The 26,522-nt window shown below is 48.4% G+C and overlaps 1 protein-coding gene across 1 annotated transcript in view; it reads left to right on the top strand.

The window, feature by feature from the left end:
• Window positions 1–26,522, top strand: part of AATF (apoptosis antagonizing transcription factor) — a 69,331-nt gene that overhangs the window by 13,710 nt on the left and 29,099 nt on the right. The window contains exons 5-8 of the mRNA XM_082200854.1: window positions 19,730–19,844; window positions 21,221–21,428; window positions 22,520–22,684; window positions 23,445–23,528. Of these exons, the coding sequence (XP_082056980.1) occupies window positions 19,730–19,844; window positions 21,221–21,428; window positions 22,520–22,684; window positions 23,445–23,528 (572 nt within the window). The remainder of the gene's footprint in view (window positions 1–19,729; window positions 19,845–21,220; window positions 21,429–22,519; window positions 22,685–23,444; window positions 23,529–26,522) is intronic.

Consider the following 26,522-nt stretch of genomic DNA (forward strand, 5'->3'; position numbering starts at 1 on the left):
AATTGCAAGACAGAACTAGCAATCTGAGCTTGATTTGCACATTAAAGAGACGCATTAATTAAAAATTCTACTCCCTGGTATGTTTCCCCGGGACCCTTCTATTCTTTATACAGAAAAAGGTCCATGATTCTCTGTTGGGTCTCCCACATCAATTCCATGTGGCGCATTGATCTTTTCTGTGTTCATTTTTTTTTTTAAAAGAAAGATCTTGCTGAATTTCCAGAGGACTGTGTTGTTGATTTTCTCTTATCCACTCACCCCTAGCCCCCTTTCTCTCAAGTCAGGAATAACACCACACGTTTTTAAGGCTGAGGGAAATAGGAGTGACAGTCAGTGGTGGGCTGAGAAGTTTTAGCTCTAGAAATTCAACCATCAGGGAAACTCTTCTTCCTCATTGCTAGGCGTTTTTTAAGGCCCTGTTTGGCTGGGAGCAATGGTGGTGAATGCTTCATGTATCCAAGACAAGGGTAGGGAAACTTCCTCAGCCCAAGGGCCACATTTCTTTCTGGGCAACCTTCTGAGGGCCACACGCCAGTGGTGTCCTGGCCAGAGGCAAAAGTAGTTGGAGCAGCAAAGGTAAACAGCACCTTTTACAGAACAGGCCAGTTTTACACTTCTGTAAAACAAGAAAATCCTGAATAATATATATAATATATATATATATATGTGTGTGTGTGTGTGTGTGTGTGTATATATATATATATATTTGCTTTCGTAGATTTTCACGGGTACAGGAATGCAGGTTTTGGTGTCTTCGGGTGTCTTCCCGTGTAAGAGTCGGGGTGTCTGTGTGTGTTTGGTTTCACCCCAACTGAAACCAAAGTACTCTCCAAAGGTTTCAACTTTGCAGTTGCCCCGAGACGCATCCCCACGGAAAACATCATATGCGGAGTCGAAGCTAGCCTGACCAAAATCGACCCAGATGAAGCCAATAAAATCAGACTTGAAGTCACCAACATCCTCTGCTCCAGCAAACCACCCAGAAGCAATTTACACAAAGAAGAACAGAAAGCACTCACCAACCTGAGGAAAGACAACAACATAATCATTCTCCCAGCAGACAAAGGCAACGCCACTGTTGTGATGAACACATCGGACTACCAAGCAAAACTATCAAATCTACTCCAAGACCCTACCTACCAACCTATAAAAACAGATCCCACCACCTATCTGGAAAAAACCACCAAATCCAAAATAAAAGCCTCTCCTATCAGTGAAGAAATCCAGCTAAGAATCATCCCCAGAGAAAAATCTTCCAGATGCCCCAAACTCTACGGTCTCCCCAAGATACACAAAGAAGGAACACCACTCAGAACAATAGTCAGCTCCATAGGCTCACCTCTACAAAATCTCGCTAAATTTCTCGCTAAGCAACTTCAGCCCTATGCAGAATCCATCGCTTCACACGTTACTAACTCCTTCCAGTTCATAGAAACAATAAAGAAACAATACCTACATCCCGATGACCTACTTGTGAGCTTCGATGTTGTATCTCTCTTCACTCAAGTGCCCATTAATGAAGCCTTGACAGCCATTCAAAACAAATACAACCCCCCCAAATACATCCTGGACCTGACCAACCACTGCCTAACCAACACGTACTTCATCCACAATGGACAAAGATACAAACAGATAGAAGGAGCACCTATGGGATCACCCCTCTCACCGGTCATCGCAAATTTGTACATGGAACACTTTGAAACCAATGCTTTAGACAAGTCAGAACACAAACCCAAACTTTGGCTCAGATATGTTGACGACACCTTTGTAATTTGGCCACACGGGAAAGAAAAACTAGATAGCTTCCTCACACATCTCAACAGCCTACACCCCAAAATACAATTCACTATGGAAATAGAAGACAACAACCAACTCCCCTTTCTTGACGTCCTAATCTACAAAAAACCTGATGGCTCCCTAGGACACACTATCTACCGGAAAAAAACACACACCAACCGCTACTTACATGCACAATCACACCACCACCCTGCACAAATAAACTCCGTAGCCAAGACTCTCATCTCCAGAACCAAACGCCTGGCTGACAAAGACCACTTGACAACTGAGTTACAGAATCTCTCAAATGTGTTAATCGCCAATGGATACCAGAAAAACAGGGTTACGAAGCTAATCCAAAAAGAAACACCCCCCAAAAACCAAGACACAGAAGAAAACAATGGCATGGCCCTCCTTCCTTATATCAAGGGCAGTACAGACAAAATCAGCAAAATCCTCCATAAACACAATATCAAAACAGCCTTCTGCACCAACCAAAAAATAGCCAATATCCTCAGAAACCCAAAAGACAAAATCCAGCTGGAAAACCAAGGGGTCTATGAAATACCCTGCAAAGTCTGCCCAGCCACGTACATTGGACAAACAAACAGACGAATAAATGCACGTATCGCAGAACACAAGAATGCCGTCAAAAAAGAAGAAAAAACTTCCTCTCTTTTCCAACACATGAAAGAAACAGGACACGAAATTAATTTTGCAGATTCCAAATTGCTCTTTAACATGGAACATCACCACAAGAGAATAATCATGGAAGCCATCGAGATAGAGAAACACCCTCACAACATGAACAAGCGTGACGACACGTCCCGCCTGCCAGACATCTGGAAATTAGCCCTCCCCACAAAAACCGACACCAGAACCAGAGGCACACAGAACGCCGTCACCAATCAACCACACCAGACCCAAACCCAGACCCTCTCCACAGACATATTACAGACTCCATCCAGTAGCCAAACTATAGTGGCACCTCCGGATGCTGCACCCCCCTGCAATCCCTACACAGATCTGGCTGGCACAAGGCACAAAACCACAGCTCGCCCCTATACACGAAGCCAAGCCAGAGCACAACTAAATGCAGCACAGCCATCTTCTCAGAAAAACTCTTCACAAGCTCAAGAGGTCAAGACACGAAAGCTTTAGCAACTAATCTACACTTAATGACCCACCCAGTGGTATTCAGAATATCACTCATGAAATCACCCAAGATATCCCTCAAGTAATTAAGGAACAAAAGAAGAAAAGGCACACTAATCTAGGAACTCCCTCTCTGCCCAGAACGTTGGAGGCTATACACCACACCCCTCAACAGTATTTATAGGAACTCAAACACCAGACTCTGCTCTGTTCCAGTAACAAGAAGCCGAAAGCACCAGCCTGAAGATGACGAGTGAGACCTCGTCGAAACGTCGCACAGACACCCCGACTCTTACACGGGAAGACACCCGAAGACACCAAAACCTGCATATATATAACTCCCATAATGCCTCTCACATGCTGGGATGGGTGTGTGTGTGTAAAAACTGGCCTGTTCTTTTGTGAGAGGCATTATGGGAGTTCAAGGACACATTCCAGGGAGACAAAACCCCTTTGGGTGGATCAGGGCCAGTGAAAGGCAGCGTTCCCTGTGCGTAAAATAACAAAACGAGGAACAGTACAATGAGAATAATCGGAGGTTTATTTTATTCTAATCTTTTATCTTTCAAATTTCCTTTTTCTCTTTTCTGTAAAGTAGGTGTATCTAGTAAAATTTGTGATGTGTGATGTATATATTGTATTGCTGTGTAAGTTAATGTTGACTGTTTAATAAATATTTTTTAAATGTTAGAAAAGAAAAGAAAGGCAGCGTTCCGAGGGCGACATAGCAAAGCCTGGAGGGCTGCGTTCCCTCTCCTGGCTTGAGATCTCCCACCTCTGATCCAGGGGTAAGGACTTGCCTGGGGCACTGTTGGCTAGGGAAGGAGTAACAGGGTGAGGTGTGTGCGTAAAGATTTGATGGGGCACAACGTTTCACTTAACCTGGAGCTTTCATAAAGCCGGCCCTACCGTTGTGCAGAATGGGGCAGGTGTCTTGGGCAGCAGTTTTGTGGGGGGTGGCAGCAAGGAGATGAAGGGCAGAGCTCTGTGTGTGTGTGCCAGGTGACCTGCCCGCTACATTCTTTAAGCTAGCCCACTGCTCTCGCGACACCACCCCCTTGCCAGTATTGAATTCAGATTCAGCTGCCGATCTGATTGCCTCTTCTTATACGAATTGGGGCTGGTGGTGGTGGTGGGAGGCATCTTTATCCTTCGTTCCAGCCCTCTCCATCTCACCTTGGCCAAAGAGCAGATCAGAGCAACATCAATGGCTTGTGGCAACCGTTGCTTTGAAATTTCTGTCCACATCTCCTGCAGCCTTTAGCCCAGGGAGGGTATACTTTTTAAAATGGAGGGGCTTCACCTCATCCTGAATGGTCTCCTTTTCTGGGGAGAGAGGAAGTTTGGGTGCAACTCAGCTTGAAGGAAAGGGTTTACATGCGGTTAAAACAGATATGGAGTGAGGGACCACCAGCTTCCCAGATTGTCCCTGTGCCTTTGACCTCTTTGCTAACAACTCCTTTGCTTTTGGACACCTGGCACCATTTTGAATCAAGATGGCAGACTCTGGCGTGACTTCGCTGAGGTTTTGGTGTCACAGGCCTAAATTAGGCTATCCATTTAAAAATCACTTTTTGTTTGTTTGTTTGTTTCTACAAATTCCCAGGCAGTGCTGCGTAAGTCCCGCTAGTGAAATAATCTGCTATTTTGGAGAATTCTTTGTCCATTCCCTTTGCATTTGGACACCTCTTAAGATACCACAACCAAATTTTGCATGGTGGTTCCTGAGGTCAAGGAGCAAGTTTTCCTCTACGTTTGGGTACAGTCGGGTTGCCATTTTTAAAAAATCAAGATGGCGAACTGAACCTTTGGAAAACTGCACCAATTTTAACCCCTGGTTTCAAAACGGCACAGATTATTCTTTGGTTTCTTAGAATTCTCGAGCAATGTCAGGTTCGAGGCTGTAGTGCTAAAGGAATATCATATATAGATATATGGAAATAGCAAATATAATTTTATACCAACTTATCTAATCAGTTGGAGCTCGAAAAGATGAAGCCTGCCATTATTGGGGTGCAAAGGAATTTAAACAGCCAGGACTGGTGGCAAAAAACACCCAACTGTCCTAACTTTTCCAGCAATTAGTAATGGTATTAATCCAATAAATTTTAAAAAAATATACAAAACTTAACTATTTATGTTCCTGCCAGTGTTAGAATTCTCCAGGTGCATTTTGTGACTGTCGCAGGTTAAACTGTGACCACATGGAGATCTCGGGATGCCAGATTGGCGACCTGACATCTCCATCTGGCTGGCCCCTCCAGCTTTCTTAAGCAAGTAAGCTTATTGATTGCATTTATATCTCACCTTTTTCTCCAAGATTTACATGGTTCACCCCCCCTCCTCAGTTAATCCCTACAACAACTCTGTGAGGTAGGCTAAGAGAAGGTAGCTGCAGATGTTTTGGGGCTACAACACCCATCACCCCTAGCTAACAGGACCAGTGGTCAGGGATGATGGGAATTGTAACCTCAAAACATCTGGAGGGCCGAGTTTGCCTATGCCTGCCCTAGTCCAACAATCCAAGTACACCACACATAGGCTTCCTAGAGTACTTCTGTTATGGGGCTGCTGTATAAATTAAGGAGGTAAATAAATACAGTGGTGCTCCACGAGTCTCTTCGTCTTGCGGTTTTTTCATCTTGCGAAGCACGGCTATTAGCGGCTATTAGCGGCTTAGCGGCTATTAACGGCTTAGCGGTTTTAAGAAAAAGGAAACAAACTCGCAAGAACTTGCAAGACGTTTCGTCTTGCGAAGCAAGCCCATAGGGGAATTCGTCTTGCGGAACGACTCAAAAAACGCAAAACCCTTTCGTCTAGCGAGTTTTTCGTCTTGCGAGGCATTCGTCTTGCGGGGCACCACTGTACAGGGAAAGCCAAATGTCACTTAGAGAAGGGTCTGAGATATTTCCCTTGAAGCTTGAATTTATTTTATTCTTGATTGCTTCATTTGATTGTTTCATTTGATGTTTTAATGTGCTGTAAACCACTTTGAGATATATATACAAAAAGAAGTATAGAAATGAAATGAAAAGTAGTAATTTTAATAAGAAGCGGGGGGGAAATATAACTTAAATACCATTGTAAACAGTTAAAATCGTTAGTAGGATTGGAATATCACTTGTAGTTTAATGGTGAATTTTGGACACAATGGAGAGGTAAAATATTTGGATTATTATAAAAGATGCAGGAGGAAATGATTAACAATAGGACCCACAAAGTGGAGGAGGAAGTCCAAGAGATTCCTTGGGATCTTGTTTTTATGTTGGACGTGTGATTGTGAAATTTTAATCTGAAAAACCAAACAAATAAATTTATTATGAAAAAGTATTTTTTATAATATAATGAGGTATAGAAATGAAATGAAAAAGAGTAGGAAAAAAATTAATTTCACTGCCAAAAAAATAAGCTGCTTAGACATTCCGTTGCAGCAACCCTAACCTATGTTTAAGGTGGCATTTAGCAATTAGCTCATATCACTGGAGTTTCTAACACTGGTTTCTGCTACCAGACGTCAATACTTTTACTGTGGGGAATCGGTTGTAAGCTACTTTTGAGAGCTGCTTTGAGCAATAAAGTGAGATCTAAAAACAAAACAAATGGATGGGTGGTAGAGCACGCAGTGTTGTTGGCCGATAGATAGCCTTTGTCAATGGTAGGGCGGGAGGCAGAGCCTATGATGGGACCTGATTGGTTTTAATTAAAGCTATTGAGGATGGGGGCTTGTGGAGGGCGACAGACTGAGCTTAGTGCCCATTCGCCTTAATCTCCAGTCTCCACCGAGAGTATGTGATTTGCATGTAGAGAAATGGGAACTGCAACTCCCATTAGCGCCAGCAGACATGGTCCTTGTCCGGGAATGGTGCATCGACATTTGGGCGAGGATGTAGAAGGACCTGGGCTCAATCCCCGACCTGTCCAGTTGTAGGGATTTCTAATTTCTGGGAAAGACCTTCCTCTGCTTGAAACCCTAAAAGAGCCGCCGCTGCCACTGCCGATCTGAGTAGACACTACTGTACTTGATGGTCAAATAATCTGGCAGCTTCCTGTGGTCCTGCTGCTTTCAAGCCGTAATTTTGCACTTTTTCTTTTTTTAATTAACCCTGGCACCTTGCAGGATCTGACTGCTAATTACCAACTCTCTCCCTCCCTCCCTCCCCTCTGTTTACAGTTCAAGCTATTTTATTTATAGCTAATCTTCAGCAGGCACTGTTTCAATCACTGCTAGAGCTGGAAGCCTGTACTTCATGCTGTTGGGGAAACAGCTGGGAATCCTAGTTATTTAAACAATATATAAATCATTTAATCTTGTAACAAGTAGGGTTTGTTTTTTTCTGGGGGAGGGGGAGAGAAATCTGGCACTCCGCAGCAACACAACCTATGTGGGATGGGTGCAGGGGCATGCCGGGAAGTGGAACAGCAAGACATTGGAGGGTGGGGCCTCCTTTTTAATAAACATAAAATGGACTTCTTGAGGAATCTGTCAATTTTTTTAAAAATAGGCGCTTGCCAACAAATAGGGAATTGGGAATAGCCTCTTAGCTTTCATTTTAAAAAGTTTTGTTTATTATTATTTACAGTGGTACCTCGGTTCTCATAACGTAATACGTTCCGGAAGACTGTCCGAGTTCTGAAACATTTGAAAACCGAGGCGCAAAGGGCTGACTGCAAATGCAGTTGAAAAAATTGAAAAAACACACAGCGGAAGCCGTTCGACTTCCGAAGAGCGTTCGAAAACGGAAGCATTTACTTCCAGGTTTTTGGCGTTTGGGTTCTGAAACATTTGTCAACGGAGATATTTTGAGAACTGAGGTACCACTGTATTACCCACCCTTCACCCTAAGGTTGCAGGGCGAGTTACAACGTTAAAACACAGTATTAATAACAGCTTTAAACAACTTAAAATCACCAAAATAAAATGGTTCTTAAAATAATAATAATTTATGATTTATACCCTGCTCATCTGGCTGGGCTTCCCAGCACCTTGAGTTTTGGAAGCCAAGGTAAAGAGATGTGTTGTCAGCATTCACCAAAAGCTATACTATGAAGCTACCAGAAGCATCTCTGTGGGGACGGAGATTAGGGGTGCCACAGCAATGCCTTCTCCTGCCCTCCCCAAGCATCTGAGGGTGGAGGAACCACCAAGAGGTTACCTTCTGCTCCTCTCACACCTGAGAAGGTCTGTAGCGAAGGAGGCCGTCTTTCAGATATTATGCATGCACTGGGAGGGTTTTTGCTCTGAAGAAATATTTTAAATGAAATCTCGGGACTAGATTACTGCAGTGCGCTCTGTGTGGGGCTGCCCTTGGGCCTGGTTCACGAGCTAGAGCTAGCTTAGCGCTAGAGCGCTGAGGGAACTAATGGTGCCGCCTCTACTGAAACATCTGCTAAACTGGCTGCCCTTCTGCAAGTTCTTGTATTGATATACAAAGCCCTGAAAAACTCAGGCCTTAAGTACTGCCCAACCGCTTCTGCCCCATGTGATCATTCACAGCAACTCTCAAACAATTGCTGAATTAACTGATGGCAGCATCCGCTAATACAGTGGTGCCCCGCAAGACGAATGCCTCGCAAGACGGAAAACTCGCTAGACGAAAGAGTTTTCCGTTTTGGAGGTGCTTCGCAAAACGAATTTCCTATGGGCTTGCTTCGCAAGACGACAATGTCTTGCGAGTTCCTGCTGGTTTTTTTTCCTTTCCCCCCCCCTTTTCCTAAGCCGCTAAGCCGCTTATCAGCTGATCCGATCAGCAGATAAGCCGCTAAAAGCCGCTAATAGCGCTAATCCGCTAATCCGTCAATGGGCTTGCTTCGCAAGACGGAAAAACCGCTAGACGAAGAGAATCACAGAACGGATTCTTTTCGTCTTGCGAGGCACCACTGTATTTCTCTAAGTCAGGCCTCTCTTCCTTCAAACAGCTGCTGAAAAATGTTGTGTCTTAGCTGCCTACCTCAAACTATATAAAGAGATGGAGCCAGGCGCAGCTTAGTAGAGAGGGAGTTCCACGTGTGAGAGCAGCTGCTGCTGAAAAAACCCCCAAGCCATGTGCTTCATCCCACATAGGAACCACAAAGAGGGTCTTACCTCTTGACCTTAAAACACAGGAAGGTTGATAGGAAAGAAGGCGTTCCCTCAAATATTTAGGCCCCTTGCCTTTTAAACCTTTAAAGCAGGCACCCCCAAACTCGGCCCTCCAGATGTTTTGGGACTACAGTTCCCACCATCCCTGACCGCTGGTCCTGTTAGCTAGGGATGATGGGAGTTGTAGTCCCAAAACATCTGGAGGGCCGAGTTTGGGGATGCCTGCTTTAAAACGTGAATGAGAGCACCTTGAATCAAACCTGGAAAACACAGGAAGTTGTCGTACAATGAGTCAGACCAATGGCCCGTCTAACTTAGCATTGCCCACACTGACTGGCAGCAGCTCTCTGGGGTTTTGGGCAGGAGTCTCTCTGCCGGCCCTGCCTGAAGATTGAAGCTGGGACCTGCATGCAGAGCAGGTGTTTCAGCTACAGCCTTCGCCTGATAACCCGCACCCCAAAAGATGTTTGCAGGAATTTTTTTGGGTTGTTGGAGTGGGTGCAAAGGTTGAGAGCATGCTAATTTCTCACGGAAAGTTAGAATAATCATGCCTGCTACACTTTGCCTCTTGAATCGCTATAGGTTCTATAAATATACTAGAAACTTAAATCTTGTTTTTAAATGGAATATGGGGATTATGGTTCATCCGGAGGGGGAAGGAAGGAGGAACGCTATACACACACACGTCCCCGTCCCCCGCTTCCTCTGTGAACGGCCATGCTTCAAATGCCAACCTTTCTGAGCTAAATCTGGCGGATAATGGCGGCTGGGAGGACAACGCTGACTCTCCTACAGGCCACTGCCCAACTTTAGGGGATGGTGACGCAACGGAGCGGTGGCGTAACTTCTTTGTTGCCAAAGTTAGAGGCCTTAAAATGTTAAAGCTTATTGTTATTCTGAGTTGATAATCTCTCCCTTGCTTTAATAATTTTTCCTCATGCCTGGATAGCCCGCGAGTTGCACGATAATCACTCACACAGCTTTGTAATCAATGCCCAAAGTAATAGGATTCCGCTGGCCAACGGCAATTAATAAATTTGTGTCTCTCTCCACCCCCCCTTTTTTTAAAACACTAGCAAGTCGGGCCTGAAATACGACTGACTGGCTTTTGCTCATTTGCATATTTATTGCAGTGGAAAAATTCTTGCGGAATGATTGATGTTGAGCTTGCCTCTTGAATTCCAACCAGTGCATTATTATGAAATGAAAAATGCCAGCCATACAGTTGATTAAAGTTGAAGACAGTGGAATCAGTGTTTTTTAAGATTGTGGGAGAATTAAAGGCATATTTTAATAGATGTTGACAAGAAGTGAACTAACAAAAGCAAAGCAAAGGATTTGCTTGAAAAGATTTAATCAAACGTGTTTCTTGGGGGATTAATTGCTGGGGATGACTAGTCTAGCGCCTGGGGTAGGCTGGGGAGGGGGGGCAGGCGGGGAGACGGTGCGGGAACCGGGGGTGGGGGCGGGGGCGGTCCTAGCCTATGGGTTTGAATGAGAAGTATTGTTCTTGGGCCAACGTATTGAGCGTTGCGTTTGACCTACGGTTTAACTCCGGTCTCAGAGCTGTCTGTGAAAAGGAACGAGAGTAGTCCCTCTTAATCCTAAATGTCCAAACTGGACAGGGAAAAGTGACGTACGCTCTTGGTTTCGCCATAATAACTTGTCTTGAGTTGGGGCAGGGTGGGGGGTTTCAGGAGGAGAGCATATATATTCATGTTGGTCTGTATATTTGTAATAATTCTGTGCCTGCAGTATTTTGCAGCTGTGTGCGTGTACACCGAGCAGCTGAGCCCATAAGCCTGGATGGGGGAAGCCGTTGGTGCCCTCTAGACTACAACTCCCATCATCCCCGGCCACCGGCTATCCTGGCTGGGGCTGATGGGACCCTGGAGTCGAACGACACCCAGGCCCTTCCCTTTGCTAAGGTGTTGAATTATCACCAACCAAGCAGCGGCTGAAGGAAACCTCTGGCCATTGGTCCATCTAGCTCTGTGTTGTCTGCACTGACTGGCAGCAGCTCTGCAGGATTTCAGACACACTCAGCCCCACCTGGAGATGACAGGGATTGAACCTGGGACCTTTTGAGTGCAAAACAGGTTGTGCTCTGCCATCTTCACCAAAAAATAGATTCAAGTCCTCCTGGCTCTGAATGAAGAAGGGTTGGATTAAATAGGCACATAGGAAGCTGCCTTATATTGAGTTAGACCATTGGTCCATCCAGGCCAGTATCCCTTCCAATCTGCGCCCCATCCCGAGAGACGAGGGTAGGGTGAGAAAGGATTACTCACCTCCGTCACTGGTGTTGTGCAATGCCAGGTCTATAGGCAACAAAACCGCCACCCTGCGAGATTTGTGTGACGGAGACCTGGGTGCGCGAAGGGGTAACTGTTACCTTACGAGAGATGGCGCCCCCGGGTTTCTCCGTCCTCCACCAGTCACGGACTGTGGGCCGGGGGGGAGGGGTGGCATTATTAATCCGGGAAGACTGTTCTTTCAGGGCTCTACCACCGCCATCGATCCCCGGCATTGAATGTGTTGGCCTAGTGTGGGGCTCCGAGGTGAGCTTGGCTGTCTGGCTGGTGTACCGGCCACCTAGCGCACCAGCAGCCACCCTGTCAGGCCTGCTGGAGGCGGTGGCCGGCTGGGCCTTGGAGTTCCCTAACCTATTGGTATTGGGGGACTTCAACATCCATGCCGATGCCACTCCCTCCTCACAGGCTCTGGACCTGGTGTCTTCCATGGCGACACTAGGGCTCTCCCAGTTTGTTTCGGGCCCCACACATCAAGCAGGCCACACGCTGGATCTGATCTTTGGCGTCGGTATAGATGTGATCCTGTCTCCTTCGATGAAGGTGCCATGGTCGGATCACTATGCTCTGAAAGCCAGGATTGATGTTCCACCCCCACCCTGCTTAGGTGGTGAGCCGATTTGGGCTCGCCCGCGGAGGCTGATGGACCCTGATAGATTCCGTCAAGCCTTGCGGGACCTTTCTCCCCCTGGCGACTCATTGACTGAGCTTGTTGAGGGCTGGAATACCCAGCTCCTGGCAGCCATCAATGAGATCGCACCTAAGCGCCCTCTGCGACCCCGCAGAAACCGGGCTCCCTGGTTTACTGAGGAGCTCCGGAAAATGAAGCGGGACCTCAGACGGCTAGAGCGAGTATGGCGGGGTGCCCGTGACGGAGCCTCAAGAACATCTTATAGGGTTTTTATGAAAACCTACGAGATGGCAGTGAAGGCCGCCAAGAAGTCCTACTTCTCGGCCTCCATTGCATCCGCTAGCTCTCGCCCGGCACAATTATTTAGTATAATTCGGTCTTTAACGTCCCTCGAAGGACAGCCAAATTTAAATAACAATTCGACACATAGCTGTGAGGCATTTGCGAGCTTTTTTGCGGAGAAGGTCCTGTCGCTCCGCCATGACCTCCCTGCCAATTTGGATACAATAAAAGAACTGGAGGCCCCTCGACTGTCCTCGGGTCCAGTATTGGACCACTTTGACCGGATATCCCCAGCCGATGTGGACAGACTCCTCCGAGCTGGAAAGCCCACCACTTGTCCTCTCGACCCGTGCCCGTCTTGGCTGATTAGAGCATGTCCAGACGAGGTGCGGGCCCCCCTGGGGGATATCATCAATTTGTCCCTTGGCACCGGGACATTCCCAGGGGAACTGAAGGAGGCAGTGGTGCGTCCGCTCTTAAAGAAAACATCATTAGATCCCTTAGATCTATCCAATTACCGCCCAGTTTCGAATCTTCCATTCCTGGGCAAGGTGATTGAGAGAGCGGTTGCTGAACAGCTTGGTAGGTTTCTGGATGAAACATCGGCTCTGGATCCATTCCAGTCCGGCTTCCGCGCTGGTCATGGGACCGAGACGGCTCTGGTCGCCCTAACAGATGATCTCCGTAGACAGCTGGACCGAGGCGGGTCGGGGCTGCTGATTCTTCTAGATCAGTGTTTCCCAACCACTGTTCCGCGGCACACTAGTGTGCCGCAAGATGTTGCCTGGTGTGCCGCGGGAAAAATTAAAAAATTCGAAATTTTCGATTGGGGCACCGTCACTAGATGACCCCTGGGGTTCCCTCCCTCCCTCCCGCTCTGCGCCTCCCTCCTCCTCCTCCGGGGAGGCCCTTCCTGGCTCTCGGCCAAGGCTTGGCGGCTGCCACTCACTCACTCGCTCACCCACCCGTCCCTCCATCCCTGCACCCGGCCTCTCCCCCTCCGTCCCCGGTGCGGGGGCTGCCGGGATCCGTAGTCCCCTCGCCCTTGGGCTCCGCGCCCGCGCGGGGTGCGCAAACTACGTTTCCCAGCATGGCCTGGCGGGCCGGGCGTTTTGTTTGAAGCGCTCTTCTCCCGGCCATGGAATGAGCGCGGCGGCGGCGGCCGGACGGGCAGGGGCTCTTCCGCGCAGACCCTGCGCAGCCTGCCTGCGCCCCCGCGGAGATCGGGCGGCAGGATGGAGCCCGGGGATCCCCGTGGAGGTGGAGCGGCGGAGGCTGCCCCCCAGGTAGGGCTGCGTCGGGGGTTTTTTATTTTTGCAATGCTGCATCCGCGCCGGAGGGGACGCATCGGACCGCGGGGAGACCCCTTGGCGGGCGTGCAAGGCAATGCATGCGTTGCATGGAGTGCAGTGCAATGCAATGGCAACGCGGCGCCCTGCATGCATGCATGCAACTTCCACCGGCGCTCCGGACTTGGCAGGTGAGGAGGGTCCCCAGTGGGCGGCAGAGAGAGCCGGGAGGGCGAAGGGGAGCCGGGGGGGAGCAGCGCTGCTCCCCGAGCCGAGCCCGGGGGGAAACTTCGGTGTCGTTGCGCCGGGTGTTGGAAGCGGAGGCTGGTGGGGGCCCCTCACCTGAAAAACCTGGTCGCCTCTCATATATTTCGTGCATTGCATTCATCGCCCGCTTTCTCCTCCAAGGAGCTCCCGGGGGCACGCGTGGTTCTCCCCGTGTTATCCTCGCAACAACAGCCCTGCGAGGTGGGTCAGGCGAGTGGCCCAAGGGAGCACCCAGGGATTGTCCTGGCCAGGTGGGGTGATTTGAACCCTGCTCTCTGCCCGGTCTTCGTCCTCATTTAGCCCCCACATGTGCATGACTGTGCATAACTGAGGTTTTCCCCCCTCGTCTTGGCTATGGTGTGAGTCTGTGCTGTTAATTAATGGGGTTCTGCCTTCGGAGAAGATGAGCCAGCCCTCAAGGAGGTGATAATGTAATTTGCTAGCAATTCATGTCCCTCCCGGCGTGACGCTGCACGCTGACGTCACGGGGCTGTAATGGTGGTGTGCCTCGAGATTTTTTTCATGAAACAAGTGTGCCTTTGCCCAAAAAAGGTTGGGAAACACTGTTCTAGATCTGTCAGCAGCTTTCGACATGGTCGATCACGAACTTTTGGACCACCGCCTCGCCGACGTGGGGATCCAGGGCGCAGTCCTTCAATGGCTGCGCTCGTTTCTCTCTGGTCGGGGACAGAGGGTGGCGCTTGGGGGGGAACTGTCATCCCGCCACTCCTTGGTGTGTGGAGTGCCTCAGGGTGCGATTCTCTCCCCGATGCTTTTTAACATCTTTATGCGCCCGCTCGCCCAGCTTGTCCGGAGTTTTGGGCTGGGCTGCCATCAGTATGCCGATGACACCCAACTCTATCTGTTGATGGATGGCCATCCTGACTCGGCCCCAGACACACTGATCAGATGCTTGGAAGCTGTGGCTGGATGGTTACGTGGGAGCCGGTTGAAGTTAAATCCTTCGAAGACAGAGGTCCTCTGGCTGGGACGGGACGATATGGGATTGAGGGGGCAACTCCCATCTCTTGCGGGTGTGCAATTAGTGCCAGCACCGTCCGTTAAGAGTTTGGGTGTAATCTTCGATACCTCCCTCTCTATGGAGGCGCAGATTGCAGCTATAACAAAGGCGGCATTTTTTCATCTCCGCCAAGCTAAGCAGTTGGCCCCTTACCTCTCTCGCCCTGACCTAGCCACTGTGATCCACGCGACGGTCACCTCCAGACTGGATTATTGTAACTCGCTCTACGTGGGGCTGCCCTTGAGACTGACCCAGAAACTCCAGCGGGTGCAGAATGCCGCAGCGAGACTCCTTACGGGGTCTTTGCTGCGGGATCACATTCATCCGGTGCTATACCAGCTGCACTGGCTCCCAGTGGAGTACAGGATCAGGTTTAAGGTGCTGGTTTTAACCTTTAAAGCCCTATACGGCCTAGGACCCTCGTATCTACGGGACCGCCTCTCCTGGTATGCCCCACAGAGGAACTTACGGTCCTCTAATAAAAACATCTTGAAGGTCCCAGGCCACAGAGAGGTTAGGCTGGCCTCAACTAGAGCCAGGGCTTTTTCGGCTGCGGCTCCAACCTGGTGGAACGCTCTGTCACAAGAGACAAGGGCCCTGCAGGACTTGACATCTTTCCGCAGGGCCTGCAAGACAGAGCTGTTCCACCAGGCCTTTGGCTAGGGCACAGCCTGACTCCCTCCTTCAGCAATCTTTACAATACTTTAGTTTATGGTTGCCATTAATTTTGATTTTAATTAATTCTTATGATGTTTTTATATTGTTGCACTTTTTTAGTGTTGTTAGCCGCCCTGAGCCCGGCTTCGGCTGGGGAGGGCGGGATATAAATAAAAATTTATTATTATTATTATTATTATTATTGGCTCTCGAGGATTTCAGACCGTTGACATACCTAGCCCTGCTTGGAGATGCCAGGGGTTAAGAACATAAGAGCCTGCTGTGTCCGGCTAAAGGCCCCTCTACTCCAGCATTTAACTTTAGCAAAATCCCTGTTGTCAGGGTGGGTTAGGGTTGCATGCGGAGGGTTGAATCTTGAGGGCTGCCATGTGTGTGAATGCGTGTAATATATTTTGTATATCAGGCATAGGCAAACACTGGCCCTCCAGATGTTTTGGGACTACAATTCCCATCATCCCTGTCCACTGGTCCTGATAGTTATGGATGCATTTCTTAGGAATTAAGGGAAGCAGAAAATCAGTGAAGTTTTGAGATCTGTGGTTCAAATCAGCATTGTTTGGAATGCTTCCGTCAGCCATCTTTGTTCAGAATGGCTTCTAGCTATATCTAAACATAGACGAAAGCCTGCTGTTTGATCTCAGGAACCATCATGCGCAATCTGGTTATAATATTTTAAGAGGTGTCCAGATTCATAGCACGCAAACAACTTTCCAAAATATATAGCAGTTAACAGTAAAATTACTGATTATAGGTCAGAAAGTTAAAAACAAGTTGACCTCACTCTCTTTGAAATGTAGTCAGCAGTTAAACAATATGCATTATAAAACAAAACTACAGATTAAAAATTATAGTTATATTCAGCTATGTCTTTCTCAGGGTTGACCCGCTGAAATGAACCGAGGTAAGTCATGTCGATTTAACTTCATTGCGTCTACTCTGAGTAGGACTTTTGTTGACCACTACCCATAGATTGTATCCAGTCTTAGTCAAGCTCAGAGTAGACCCAGTGAAGTTAATGCACTTGTCTATCATAGGTCCATTAATTCCAATGGCTCAGCACTGAGTAGAACTTAGTTTAATACATCCCTGTGCATCTAGGTATAGTCATGTCCATACATTTTAATGAGTCTCTTCTGAGTTGTACTAACATTGGGCACAGCCCACAGCAAGTAAGTGACCAAATAGAGACTTCAAAGCTATTTAAATGTGTTATTGTTATTATTCTTAGTAAGCTGAACTGGGGCTAAATTATTTGACCCCCCCCCTTTTGTCAGTTGCTTATAGCACGGTCTTGTGTTTGCTTACTCAAGAGTTAAGTCAGAAAGTTTTACATGGGAGCATTTTCCCAGTCACAACGTAAGCCTCACCAGGGACAGATCCACTCATTTAAAACACACCCAACGCACATTTAAAGCCCACCATTACTCTTCAAAGAATCATGGGAGCCAGGGATACAATTCCCACCACCCTTAATGAACCACAGTTGCCAGGATTCGGGGGGCGGGGCGGCTAAATGTGCTTTAAATGTAGGATAAATGCTCCAGAGGTAAGCTCTCCTCAATAGAACTTATTCCCAGGTAAGCAGAATTAAAGTTATGACTTCGTTTATTTCTTTTTTGGGGTGTGTGAAGGTATGCTTGTTTTATTCATTTTCTTACAGGGAAACCCCACCTTGCAGGGTGCACGGGACACACACAGTTATTTATTTCAGTTTTGCTTTAAAAAAGTAATTTATCCAAACAAACAGTTTGTATGGGATGGTGAATTTCTCCTCAACCTGTATTTCTTTTGCACCTCTGTTCCCTCTCTCTCTTTCTCTCTGAGCCTTTTCAGGCAGTGTGTCTCAGACCCAAATATAATAACCTCTGTTGCTGTCTCTTTTGCATATGCTGAGTGTCAGCTGCAGCGGATGTGACCCCCTTTCCACCACCCCCCTCCCCGGGCGGCCGCCGCTCCTCTCCTCTCTCCCCGCCGTCATATATCTTGCGGCGCTCCTCGCCATTCAGGAATAAACATGTGTAATGTGCTTGATGGTGAAAATAATTCCCCACCTTATCTTCGCTTTGTTCTCTTGCCTGCCTGCCACTTGTCACACAGGGTGATACGATGGCTTCTTTTGTGCTTCCTCCCTCGCCGCCGCGTAAGCCCCCATTTGCTATAAATGGGTTTGGGGCCCGCCCCCATTTTTTAACAAGATGGCAAGCTGAAGGTGGGGGGTGGCTGGATAGGTGAGAAAAAGAGGCGCTTACCTCCCTCTCCCCAGTCCAAAAATACGGGCTTACAAGCAGCCTTGTGGATTTTAAGCAGGGGTCAGCAAACTTTTTCAGCAGGGGGCCGGTCCACTGTCCCTCAGACCTTGTGGGGGGCCGGACTATATTTAGAAAAAAAATAATGAATTCCTATGCCCCACAAATAATCCAGAGATGCATTTTAAATAAAAGCACACATTCTGCTCATGTAAAAACACCAGGCAGGCTCCACAAATAACCCAGAGATTAAAATAAAAGGACACATCCTACTCATGTAAAAACAGGCTGATTCCCGGACCATCCGCGGGCCGGATTTAGAAGGTGATTGGGCCAGATCCGGCCCCCGGGCCTTGGTTGGCCTACCCATGATTTTAAGCATTAAGAAAAACCAAACAGCCAGCCTATTTCCACCCCTGCACACAAATATTTATGTAATGTTAGGGGATATGTGTCCCTACTTGACCCTTAAGGCAGGCACGGGGAGCCCTTTCCCCCCCCCCAAGGTGTGCATTCCGTCATGGGCAATGTTCTGAGGGCCACATCAGTCATCAAGACTCTGTGATTGGCAGGTGTGACTTCGTTGGTGTCAACCACCACCGTGTATTGCATGGTTGGCGCTGACCCGCAGCAGAGCCTTCTTGGTGGGGGTTCCACCTGCTTGTGGAATGCCCTCCCTTGCAACACGCATCTCTCTCTCTCTCTCTCTCTCTCTCTCTCTCATTATTGACTTTTCAGTGGAATTCAAAAGGCATTCTGGTTCACCTAGCCATTGGATGGCTGAGAGAGCCATGTTTCCGGCAACCCTGAAATCATCTGTTACGAGACTTTGTTCATCCATTTAAGCAGCTTTTATAGGGTTTCTATCTAGTGATAGGATACACCTGCCTTTCTCTGAAGCCCTGGAGAGCTGCTGCTGGTCAGAGTAGGCAGTATTGAACTAGATCAATGTTTCCGAAGGTTGAGTCTCCAGCTGTTGTTGGACTACAATTCCCATCATCTCTGACCACTGGTCCTGCTAGCTAGGCATGATGTGAGTTGTAGTCCAAAAACAGCTGGAGGCGCAAGTTTGAGAAACCCTGGACTAGATGGGCTGGTAGTCTGAGCTGGTTTAAGGCAGCTTCCTACATTCCCACTCCCTCCCCCTAAGATCAGTGGTGGGGAACCGGTGGCCCTCGCAGGTGTAGTCGAACTCCAGTTCCCATCATCCTCCAGTGGCCAGGAATGATGGGAGTTGTAGTTCAGCAGAAGGTGATGGTCCTTCAGCTCCGCACCCCTTTCCTGGGACTCTTTCTCTCCTTCCCTTTGTTGGGAGTTCAACAGAAGGGATCATTTCGTTTGCAACTTAAGAGTTAATTCTGTTCTCCCAAGGCGGGTGGGAGGGGCAGAGGTGTTGCTTAGCAACTAGCCAGAGTGGCATGATCTTCGTGGAGGTAACACATGCTCTGCTTGGGTGTCTAGCTGAGGCAGGTTTAGTTGCACCTAACTCTTCTCTCAAAAAGGCAGGCCCCTGAAAGGCAAAAGCTCTCTGTTTATTTCTCCTCAAACAGTGCACTGTTCTTGTTTGGTTTTGCTCCGTGAAGCATTAACCGAGATTTCTTTCCTCTCTGGGCTCCCTCTGCGTTGCTCAAGCGACTTTGCTAGCACCCTTTGCATGTCTTAATTCTTCACCACTTTCACCGTTCTGGATTCTGCAGGAAACTCTTTGCGGCCAGAGTGCAAAGATGTGCAAATTTATTCCCATTGTTTGTTCGTTCGTTTTCTTCCCGGACGAATAACTTAAAAGTGCAGTGGCAAACAGCATGGTCTTCCTGCTGCCATCGGAGAAGTCACATGGGGGGGCGTGTCAAAACTGCTGCCCCACCTGCTGCCTGCAAGGTCCTCGGTTATTCTCTCTCTCCACACACACACCCTCCAAATCTCCTGTATTTGAAGCTTTTCTGGTAGTGACTCTTTGGGAAACATTGAATGCCATTTCCCTTTTGTTCCGCAGATCACAAAGCCCTCAAGGCTTTGCTGAGGACCCTGGTGGATCTTCAGGATGAGCTTTTGCACCAGTACTCGGGCACGAGACATCTGGTAGATGGAGAGCAAGGGAAAGAGGACAGGTAAATGCAAAAACAATGGCAATTCTGTCGACCTCAGGGATGAGGCTGGGGAAGCTTTCCCCTCTGGCTGGAAAGGGAAAAGGCCCATAGCTTAGTGGGTAGAGAATCTGCTGGTTCGATCCCCGGCCTCTCCGGTTAGGGCTGGGAAAGACCCCTGTCTTAAACCTTGGGAGTTGCTGCTGGCCAGTGTAGACAGTACTGAGGTAGATGGACCAGTGGCCTGCCTTGTTATAGACCAGCTTCCTTTGTTCCCAAGTTCCATGTCAGTCGGAGAGCAAAAAGTGGGTGAAGCGATTGGTTCTGGAACTGACAGCTGTACAATAAGCTACGCTCCACCCCTGGAAAAGTTAAAGAGGTTTTTATTATGTGTTTTGTCTTCTCATTTTGTATGTTTATGTTGTGAACGGCCTTTTGATCTTCAGATGACCCCCGACTGCATGCAAATTTAATAAATAAAATAATAATTAGGTTTTTTTGCATCCTGCCTCACCCTGCCCCTATGCGTCTCTGCACCCAGGCATGCAAGAGGCATTATGATCTCAGTTCAAGAGCGCATTCCAAATGCTGTAACTTTTCCTCCTTTATGGGAGTAGATGTTGAAGGAGGGGGGGGGGAGGAGATTTGTCAAGTAAGCCCCAGGGGGAGAACCCAGCAGTTAGGGACTTACCCAGAACTGCCATAAGGGAAGATGAGGTTGGGGGGCAGGGCTCTGAGAGCACTTGTGAGTTGGCTGCTCTCATCTGGGGAAGATTTCGGAACAAGGGTGCTGCGTTGCTCCGGACCAAGTGCAGAGTGCTAATATTGGTATATATAGAGCCCTTAACAGGTTGGGACCAGTTTCCTTGCAGGATTGCTTTACCCCATATGTGCCGGTTCAGCTCCTTGGGTCTGCAGAACTTGCACGGCTATGGGTCCCACATAGAAATCATTCCACACTGGTGAGAATTCAACTTTTGCTGTGGCAGCATGAATACTCCCTGCCTGTTGACATTAGGCAAGCGTCTTTGCCATTTCCCGTGCCTGCTTAAAACATTTCTGTTTCATAGAATCATAGAATCCTAGAGTTGGAAGAGACCACAAGGGCCATCGAGTCCAACCCCCTGCCAAGCTTGTTTAGGCAAGCCCATCCAGATGTGTAGATGTCATATGTGTTTTATCCCTCTTAAGCCAATGTTGCTTTTCATCACCTTCTGGATATGCTTAAATACTTTTAACCCATTTTTAAACCGATAATTTCAATGTTTTATATTTGTTGTAAGCCACTTAGAGGTTGTCCCCCATCCCTGCCCACCCCACCCCAAATCATATAGTGGTATATTGCTAAATAAATAAATGCATTGATTTACATGTTCTTGGTCTTGCTTTTTTTTTTTAAGCAATGAAGAGATCCCAAGCGGCGATGACGACGATGACCAAGCTGAGAGGGAAGACAAGGAGAGGAAGAGGCCACGCAAGCGGAAGCTGGGAATGGACGATTACCCAGAGTTCGCGGCCAAGCGGTTTGCCGACTTCCGGTCCTATCGGAACAGCACGCTGCAGAAGTGGCATGATAGGACCAAGCTGGCTTCTGGGAAGCTGGGGAAGGCAAGAGTCGCTCCTCTCTTTTGGGGGGTGGGCGCAGGTCATAGGCCACGTGTGGCTTGTGGCTGCCTTGCAGTGCTACGATCCCATTGTCAGGGAAAGCTGCATCTTGTGTAGATCCCCACTTTGAAAACCTAAAAGGGAAAGAAAAAGCTACATAAACAGGAGCGTGCGTGTAAAAATGCATTGTGAACTGCCCTGAGTGCTATAGGTGAAAGGCGGTATACAAATTCAATGCATACTTACTTACATACATACATACATAATAGCACCTGCATCAAGAAGTTGAAACTAATAATAGTAAGAAGAAGAAGAGGAGGAGGAGTTTGGATTTGATATCCTGCTTTATCACTACCCTAAGGAGTCTCAAAGCGGCTAACAATCTCCTTTCCCCTCCTCCCCCACAACAAACACTCTGTGAGGTGAGCGTGGCTGAAAGACTTAAGAGAAGTGTGACTAGCCCAAGGTCACCCAGCAGCTGCATGTGTAGGAGTAGGGAAGCGAACCCGGTTCACCAGATTACGAGTCCACGGCTCTTACCATGCCCATCTGGCCAGGCATCCTCAACCACTCTGGGTGACTCCCAACAGAATATAAAAAACACGATAAAACATCAAACATTAAAAACTTTCCTAAACAGGGCTGCCTTCAGATGTCTTCTAAAAGTCAGATAGTTGTTTATTTCCTTGACATCTGACGGGAGGGCGTTCCACAGGGTGGGCACCACTACCGAGAAGGCCCTATGGCTGGTTCCCTGTAACCTCACTTCTTGCAGGGAGGGAACCACCAGAAGGCCCTCCTTGGAGCTGGACCTCAGTGCCCGGGCTGAACGATGGGGGTGGAGATGCTCCTTCAGATGTCTCTGGGAAAATCCTTGGCTGACAATTTAGGAAGGAGGGTTAACTAATTGGAGGGAACTGAAAATGCTCTCTGGTCCAGCCATCTATTGGAGACGGATAACTGAAATCGTGAGTTAAAGCCTCACTCACGTAGGAAATACTTTCCAGCTTATCCACTGGCACAGAAAGATTGGGGCAGGGGAACGGAAGATGGCTTTCCCTGCATTTGTCTGACCTTGGTTAATGTCCCTCCAGGGTTTCAGTGCCTTTGAGCGTTCCATCCTGACCCAGATCGATCACATTTTGATGGACCGAGAGAGGTTGCTCCGGCGGACGAGGACCAAGCGGTCAGCCTACAGGGTACTGGGGAAGCTGCAGCCAGCCCCTGAACCGTTGCCAGCGACTTTGCCAGGACAGGCGGTAAGCTGGAGATTTGGGTGGGTGGGCTGCGGTTGGGGGGGGGGAGTGAGGAAGGAAACAGATTGGCTGCTGCAGTTTGAGAGCAAGGCACCTTTCTGGTTTTGAGAAGATCGTTGGAAGAAGGCAGGTCGAGAAGGAATTTTGTAACGCAGCGGAGTGAAAAGATTGTAAGGTTTGCAAGCGAAGCTAGCAAAAGGTCTTTGACTTGCCATAGGCTATATTCCCTGAGCTCCTTTGGGTTCCTCTTTTGGATGGGGAATAAATTTAATAAATGAGTAAGCTGTGGTTCGGGGATTTTAAGCACCAAAGTGACAATGGGTATTTCCACAGTTTCTTATATTTCTGTTGGGGGGACCCTGTCATAGCCTGCCACTGGGGAACCCCCACTGGTGAGGCAATGGCTCCAAGGAGTGGGGGGGGGGAGAGAACAGGCTTGGGGGCAGCTAGGTTCTGGTCCCCTGAACCAGAGATGGGGATCCCGTGGCCCTCCAGATTTTGTTGAGAACACTCCCAACTCCCATCAGCCCCAGCCAGCGGTTGGAGATGATGGGAGTTGTAGTCCAGCAACACCTGGAAGGGACTGCAGGTTCCTAAACCCACATCATTAAGCCTCTTGTGAGTTTATTTTATAAAGCCAAGTTGGGGTATGTCGTCGTGGCTTCTCAGCAGCTCTGTGGTCACAGGGCCCACTGAGAAAGCAGCCTCTTGAGCCCGGGTTCAAGCCCAGAGAGTCTTCATGATCTTTCTCTTGCCTTCCTAGGAGGCCCTTCCGCCAACAACATCCAACACGCACCTCAAAGACCTGGACGAGGAGATATTTGACGATGACGACTTCTACCATCAGGTGGGGGCCTTGTGGCAGTGGGCGGAAACTTATAAGCCAAGCAGAAAAAGCTGCAAGCACCTGCCCCCGTGTGTCTTTTCTTTGCCCAGATGTGCTCTGCTTTTCATGCATGTAAATGAACAGCTATCTCGGGCCCACCACCCATTGAGAGATAGCACCGTTCCTTTTTCCACGGGGAGCTCCTTTGTAAAAGAAAGGGGGGGGGACTTTTGTAGCTGTGTTCCATCATGCACAGCCTTCAGTGGAGCACATACTCATAGTGGCAAAAGTGGGTGTGCCCAGACACACTGCTCTGCCTTGAGGCAAGCAAGTGGTGTTCTCGCTAGAGTAGGGCGGAAAAAGGGACGCGGGTGGCGCTGTAGGTTAAACCACAGAGCCTAGGACTTGCCGATCAGAAGGTCGGCCGTTTGAATCCCCACGACGGGGTGAGCTCCCATTGCTCGATCCCTGCTCCTGCCCCCACCTAGCAGTTCGAAAGCACGCCAAAGTAAACGGCATTTCCGTGCGCTGCTCTGGTTCACCTGAAGTGGCTTAGTCATGCTGGCCACATGACCCGGAAGCTGTACGCCGGCTCCCTCGGCCAATAAAGTGAGATGAGCGCCGCAACCCCAGAGTCGTCTGCGACTGGACCTAAGGGTCAGGGGTCCCTTTACCTTTAGGGTGAAGAAAGCGGGGCCAGCGAGCAGCGTGGCCTGGGCTTGAGTGTCCCCACCCCAGCTTTACATGCTATAAATGGCACACACACACCGCAGCCCCAGCAACAAAGTTCTCAGTTTCACAGTTTGTAGCCATATAGGATAATATCAACAGTCCTTTTTTTCTTTTTTTGAAAGGCATCTCCTTAAGGCCTAATAATAATAATAATAATAATAATAATAATAATAATAATGGTGATAATGAACCAGGCTTTTTCAGGGGTAGCTTTGTTGGATATTGTTCCCGTTGGCTTACAGATGGACTTAATCTGTTCTTACTGTTGTAAATTTGTATTTTTGTGTCTCCTTTCTTTTTTTTGGTAGACTGCCAGGATGGTTTTCAAATGGTGGGTGGTTTATAAATCATGTAGCATATGTGCACACAGAGAGAGGAAGGAGTAAAAGAAAGAGAGAGATGAACATAGTAGGATGGACACAGAGAAGGGCAGGCAGAATTCTCTTTCCGCAATAGGGCTTTTCAGCTATGAAAGTACTACGGGCGATTTAAGGGCCCTCTGGAACAGTGCTGGGGTGAGACAAGAAATTGGGAGTATTTGGCAGGGGTACTTTGCCCCCTCTTCAGTTAATCAGGGTGCCAGGGTTAATCTAAATTAAAACGAATAGAGGTCTTGGAAGGGAATGGGAGCACCTGACTTTAAAGCAAATGGAGTTGCCAGGATCTGCTTTGTGTGTGGTTGGCCATTTCCCGAAGTGCGAGGGGAGGGCAGTGGGCGTGGAGAAAGGAGCCTCGACTTCCACCAGAGCACATGAATGGTGGGTGTGCAAATGATGAGTGTGCAAATGGTGGGTGACTCTGTACAAAAGGAGGGAGGAACTGCCTTTGGGGATGACTTACATATCACACGTTCGTCGCTTAGACTTGCTGCTGTTAGGCTGCACCTGCTTGAACAGAGAGCAAGAGGGAGAGGCGGGGGGGGGAGAGAGAGGAGGACGTTTTCCAGGTGCTGCCAACATCTGGCAGCTCAGCAGGGGCTGGTCCTGACTCCTGGCTACCCTACTGTCTCTAAATACGGTCCTTGGGAAGCGTGGGGGCTTCAATCACTTCCCTGGATTTGGCAGCGGGCTGCGACAGCTTATCCGTGCCTCGTACATCACGCTCAAGACATCTGCTCAGCTGAGAAATACACCTTCGTTTTTCTTTTCTTCTTCTTCTGCTTCTTTTTGCTTCCCCCCCCACCCCCCCGCCAGCTTCTGTCCCTCCTTTCCAATCCCCAATATGCTTCTTGGGGGAGATGATCTGTTAAAAGATTACCACTTCATTGTGTCCCAAGTAATTGTGGGAATGCCAGGCCACCTTGACAGGCTCTGTGTAGCCGTACCTGTTCCACTGACCTGGCTCATTTTCCTCCTGTTCAGTGGGATTTGGCAAAGAAATTGGACCTGGAGCCATTTTCGACGACAAGCCTGAAAGGCAACTGGGGGAGCGGATGCATGTGTTTTCTGCCAGCCTCACACTTAAAAGCGGCTTCATAAAGGACCTTCCTTTTTTATTTGTTAGGGCTGTGAGCCAGAGCTGGGAAGCTGCTTCTGGGGAGCGAGGGGTTGGAGGGAAGAGCATAATAATAATAATAATAAATTTTATTTATACCCCACCCTCCCCAACCAAGACCGGGCTCAGGGCGGCTAACCCCAAATATAAAAACAATTGATCAAAATACAACTTAAAAAACAAGATTAAAACAAAACATTAAAATGCATTAAAATGCGGCCTCATTTCAGTGGAAACTCAAATCAAAAACTTTATGGGGGATGAAAACGTCAAGTCTTCACCAAGGCTAACTATCCAGACTGGTCCTACGTGGGCCAGAAAAAAGTCCCCAAATAGGAGTTCCATCACAGGAGGAGAAAGGAAAAAAGAAAGATGGGGAAGGGAATCAAGTTGATTCCAAGCCAAAGGCCAGGCGGAACAACTCTGTCTTACAGGCCCTGCGGAAATAAATCAGATCCTGCAGGGCCCTGGTCTCATGAGACAGAGCGTTCCACCAGGCCGGGGCCAGTGTTGAAAAGGCCCTGGCTCTGGTTGAGGCTAATCTAACTTCCTTAGGGCCCAGGACCACTAGGGTGTTGCTATTTATGGATCTTAAGGTCCTCCGTGGGGCATACCGGGAGAGGCGGTTCCCTAGGTACAAGTTCCTAGGTCGATCAAAGTTGATCAAAGTTGACCCAAGACTAGGTGCTGAATGCCTGGGCCTGCTACTCCCCACATGATCCTATATGGACTAGATGAGCATCATCTGAGCCCCTTCTCTGCATGCTTTCTCTTCTGAATGGAGGGATG

Source organism: Podarcis vaucheri (genome assembly GCF_965113315.1).
Source record: "Podarcis vaucheri genome assembly, chromosome: 15".
Classification (NCBI taxonomy): Eukaryota; Metazoa; Chordata; class Lepidosauria; order Squamata; family Lacertidae; genus Podarcis; species Podarcis vaucheri.